We start from the raw sequence: 4,516 nt of genomic DNA, 5'->3' as shown, positions 1-4,516 counted from the left end.
CAGTGACCAAGTCACATCTACTTTAAGGGTTCCTTTGGTTCCTCCTAAGGACACATCTCTTGATATCCACATCAGAGTAAGTGAACAAGTTGTTACAGATTTATGTATAAACCAATTATAATTTTGGTCCTTTCCCCCAGATGATAAGTTTTCTTCAACATACAATTAAAAAAACAATACAATTTAAATCTTGAATTTTGTTTATGTTTGTTTTATGAATTTTTAGTCTTATAAGAAAATCATAGGGAATTATGGATATTATTGTCACTTTATGGTTTTTTTTTTGCAAAAGGAGACATAGGGAGGAGGTTAAATGTTGGTAACCTAATAGTCACTGATGGGAGAAAGAAGCTTATTTGTAATATGTCTCAAATAATCTTGTAAGTCCCAGGTTCGATTCATGACTACAGTCTGAGGTTCTGAGGTAAGCTTTAATGCTCTGAAGAAAATGTCAGAATTATTTTTCAAGAACCATATTATGTTATAGTGACTGGTAGAGAAGACTCCAGTTTTTACCAACCAAGTTAAGATAACTCTTAAAAAAGTAATTAAAAAGGTCTATACTCTACCCATGATTTTTATTTTACATAAGTCTAATTCCATGTATTAAACAATTTATATTTTATACGTGCTGTGAAATATATACATATAAATTGACTATGCCAGACACCTTACGGCGCAGAAGCACATTGAGAGTATTCAGTCCTCATTCAGTATAGACCAGCAGTGAAGGTGTTTAACCCTTTTGCACCAGGCAATTTGATTACGTGTTTCCATACTGCCAAGCCTTTCACTGGATACTTCTTCAAATTACCATCTCTGTTTTAATCATTTTGCAGAGTTTTTCATTCAGGTTTAAATTGGTATTTATGATTATAGACAGTTAGAATTTGCTTTGTTTTTCTAAAGAAAACTATTAAAAAGTACTACATTATAGGTAAATGTTTCTTTTGAGCTTTGTCGTCTTTGACTTTCTTTGGATCTCTTCAGAATGTCCCATATGGTCTGAGACAGTGTCAAATACCATATGCTGCAATAAAAGGAAGGTGATCTGGAGCTAAACTCAAAATTCAATTGAATCAACCCTTCCTACCGTAGCTCCATTATGTATAGAAAACTCGGTTGCTCCACCGTACTTAGAGATTGTGTATATCACATCGTAGTGCACTCTATTGTGTACCTGATGAGATAATATGACTACCACTTCACCTATTTATAGGTGTCTCTGATGTCAAAATGGTGAAAATGTTTTGTTTTGAGGTTCGTCATCAACTTTCTTTGGATCTCTTCAGATGAATATTTACTCCAGATTCCAGGAGTCAAGTCTGAGACAGTGTCAGATTTCCAGACGCTGCAATAAAAGGAAGGTGAACTAGAGCTAAACTCAAAATTCAAACCCATAAAGTAATGTAACAGTGTATAGGTCAGCTATTCTGGAAAGTTGGTCATGTCAATGTCGGATATGAGGGGTTCTATTTTATCAAACTTATGTCAAATCCCTTATTGAATCAAACATTGTCACCATTTATAATTATAAACACCACTTAATTCTATGTTTTTTTTCAGGTTTTTGTAGGTTCCTCATGGTCCAGTGAACAATTTCACGTATTTGAGTTAACTCGACAACTGCCTTGCTTCTCCATGTATACACTATTCAAGGGCACACCTCCAACCAATCCCTCCAGCTTTGTCAGCTTTAAACTTAATGAAAGAATCCAAAGAGTAAGTTGTAATCTTTTCATTAAAATTAATGCAATACGTTATGGTTTTAAAAAATACATTGGCTCTTAGAGGGTTAAATTTGGAATAAATTAAATTGAAAATAGTAAACATTATGTAGTTAAATAGTTGGTGATTAATATGAGGCACACTGTTTAAATGCTGTATGGATGAATCAGAAATGATTCTTCATATATCTTTCAAATCAACAGTAATTTTAGTTACTTACTAGCACTTTAATCACGACAGACCAAACATTTAGCATCCAAATGTGAAGAAAATCACTAACATTACAAACACACCCTAATTCAGATATAAAATTAAATCACAATGAGAAACCTGTATTTTTGGAGTATTGTAATACATGTTTTAGTAAATAAATTATTTTTAATTATCATTTTTAAAAGTGAATTAAATTATTACATTTTTAAACAGGAAAATTAAACCCATATGTTCAAGTATTAATGCAGTAATATTCAATAAGTAGGTACCGTAATTTATTTCAAACAACTAGAGTTAATTATTGTGTTACACAACTGTTATATGCTACAAGTTTATTTAAGAGAATAGAATCAACTGGAATCATCTCTTATACTGTTCATACATTTTGTACAATTTGTAGAGAAAAGGAAGGAAAAGGGGAGGACTACTGGACTGTTTTTCATACCTCGTAAGTTAACATGGCTTGTATCTTGACTGTCATGTTTTTCAGTTTACATCATGTAAAAACACTGCTAACGTGATTAAAATCTTGATACATTACAGCCTCACTTATAAAGCGAATATCTTTAGTAACAAAAACTGGGGAACCTGTAATTAACATCCATTTATAAAGTTGAATGTTGGAGGCGGAACTGTATTTAAATTGGATTAATATATACAACTAAACAACCAATGTGAACAATCAGTGAAGAATATGGCCTCTTCATCTTTTGATAATACTTTGCAAGTTTTCAAGTATATTTTTGTATTATTGAATTCTGTTATGATTTTGATTTGGTTTTGTATCATAATTGTATTTTGCTATGGCTACAGCTGTGTTGTATGTGCAGGTAGAAATGTGGTTGAATCAGAACTTTCTACTTACCCAAGAGGTATGGAGTAGTGACAGAGACAGTGAGTGGAGTACCTGTCTCAGTTGTCTGCGTGATGACACCTTACTACAGCTGTGTTGTATGTGCAGGTAGAAATGTGGTTGAATCAGAACTTTCTACTTACCCAAGAGGTATGGAGTAGTGACAGAGACAGTGAGTGGAGTACCTGTCTCAGTTGTCTGCGTGATGACACCTTACTACAGCTGAATTATAAGAGTGGCACTTTACAAGTGGCAACTCCTAACATGGGGCTGGCAGCAGACATTGTGCAATCACTTGCTGCCTATCTCAACTTGGACAATCTAAAGGTCACTATCATTACATACAATTAAAAGTTTTAACTCTATTAATTCTGTAGCTGAGAGTCAATTTGCATTTTATAAACACATGTTCAGGTTTTCCTATAAATCGATAGAGGAATTTCTTCTGAGAAAGAAATTGATCGTCATCCACACTAGTTTAGGTGCAGGTTGAGAATGGGGAGAGTATAAAAAGCTAGAAATTTGGATGTTCCTAAGAACATCTAAATGACACCCACTCAAAACCCACTATCATATACATAAAATAAATTTTAAACCAGCATCAGCTAACCATATACAGACTGACTATTTAGCTCAAAGTGATGACAGTCTCTTTATCTGGTTGTGTGATGGTGATACAATAACTATTTGACTTTATATAACAGGCTCAAACTTGTAGTATAGTGCTGTTATTCAGCTAATTATGAGGCAGTTAGATGTGATTTTTAACTGTGGTACTTGGACATTGCTTGGACATAAATATGTTATTGCAGGGTTGTTAATGTAAATTAGCAGAGAACCTTTGTACTCCATTGACTGATGAGTTTGTTAATGTCCAGAACCCAACATGATAAAATGATATGATAAATGAATTTATTCCATCATAATAGTACCTTGTACAAAACATAAGACTGACTTGGAATTAACTGACCACTTCTAGAAGTAATGTGGTCAGTGGACAACAATACAAAACATGATTGTTATCTGAGTCCAGAAAGACAGTACAAGTTGTTATCAGCCTGGCTGCTCTCCGTGGCGTCTAAACACTAATCACTAGATATGGTTTCAACAGAAACTTTTCACTGCACACAACTGCTATGCTTAATATTATTTTACAAGAGCAAATGGTTAATAAAAAATGATCATACTTATATATACTAAAGACTACAGAAGCCATATACATATGAACAGTGAAATAAAACATTACCTACATTATTGGAAATTTATATAAATATAGCCTATACCTAATTATGTAGTATACTATTCGTAAAATGAGTTACAGTTTTCATTTAAAAATAATAAATTTCTAAGCTTGTTACAAAAATCTCTACTATTTACAGATAATTTGACTTCGAAAGGCAATTTGTTGAAAAAACTCGGACCCTCATAAAGAAATGATCTTTTAAAAATGGATTTATTAACTTTTGGTGTTCTGAACGTATGACGGTCTATGCTTCTGGTGGCATAATTAAGGTCCGTTGTTCCCAAGTTACCACTTTTAATGTAAAATAGTCTCAGAACTTTAAAAAAAATAAATGCTGTAGTGGCAATATCTTTAATTGACAGAAAATGGGAAAGGAGCTATCCCGTATTCGTTTGTATGTTATAATTCTCATAAAATGATTCTGTATTACTCTTAGCCTCTCTATTAAATATTTAAAAGCCCCTCCCCAGCAAATGATT

The 4,516-nt window shown here is 32.9% G+C and overlaps 1 protein-coding gene across 1 annotated transcript; it reads left to right on the top strand.

The window, feature by feature from the left end:
• The first annotated feature begins 1,568 nt into the window (after positions 1-1,568).
• Positions 1,569-3,054, top strand: LOC124374273 (Bardet-Biedl syndrome 2 protein homolog). The gene is made up of 2 exons (XM_046832517.1): positions 1,569-1,722; positions 2,772-3,054. The coding sequence occupies exons 1-2, from the start codon at positions 1,642-1,644 to the stop codon at positions 2,904-2,906; spliced, it is 216 nt and encodes a 71-aa protein (XP_046688473.1). The 5' UTR covers positions 1,569-1,641; the 3' UTR covers positions 2,907-3,054.
• The last annotated feature ends 1,462 nt before the right edge of the window (positions 3,055-4,516 follow it).

Source organism: Homalodisca vitripennis, unplaced genomic scaffold (genome assembly GCF_021130785.1).
Source record: "Homalodisca vitripennis isolate AUS2020 unplaced genomic scaffold, UT_GWSS_2.1 ScUCBcl_7724;HRSCAF=15524, whole genome shotgun sequence".
Lineage (NCBI taxonomy): Eukaryota > Metazoa > Arthropoda > Insecta > Hemiptera > Cicadellidae > Homalodisca > Homalodisca vitripennis.
This window is presented reverse-complemented; position numbering and strand designations above follow the sequence as displayed.

Bases quoted from the DNA above. Each gene is read 5' to 3' on its own strand.
- LOC124374273 (XM_046832517.1), top strand. From the start codon at position 1,642: ATGTATACACTATTCAAGGGCACACCTCCAACCAATCCCTCCAGCTTT. The intron at 1,723-2,771 runs GTAAGTTGTAAT...TTGTATGTGCAG, and splicing joins TTAATGAAAGAATCCAAAGA to GTAGAAATGTGGTTGAATCA.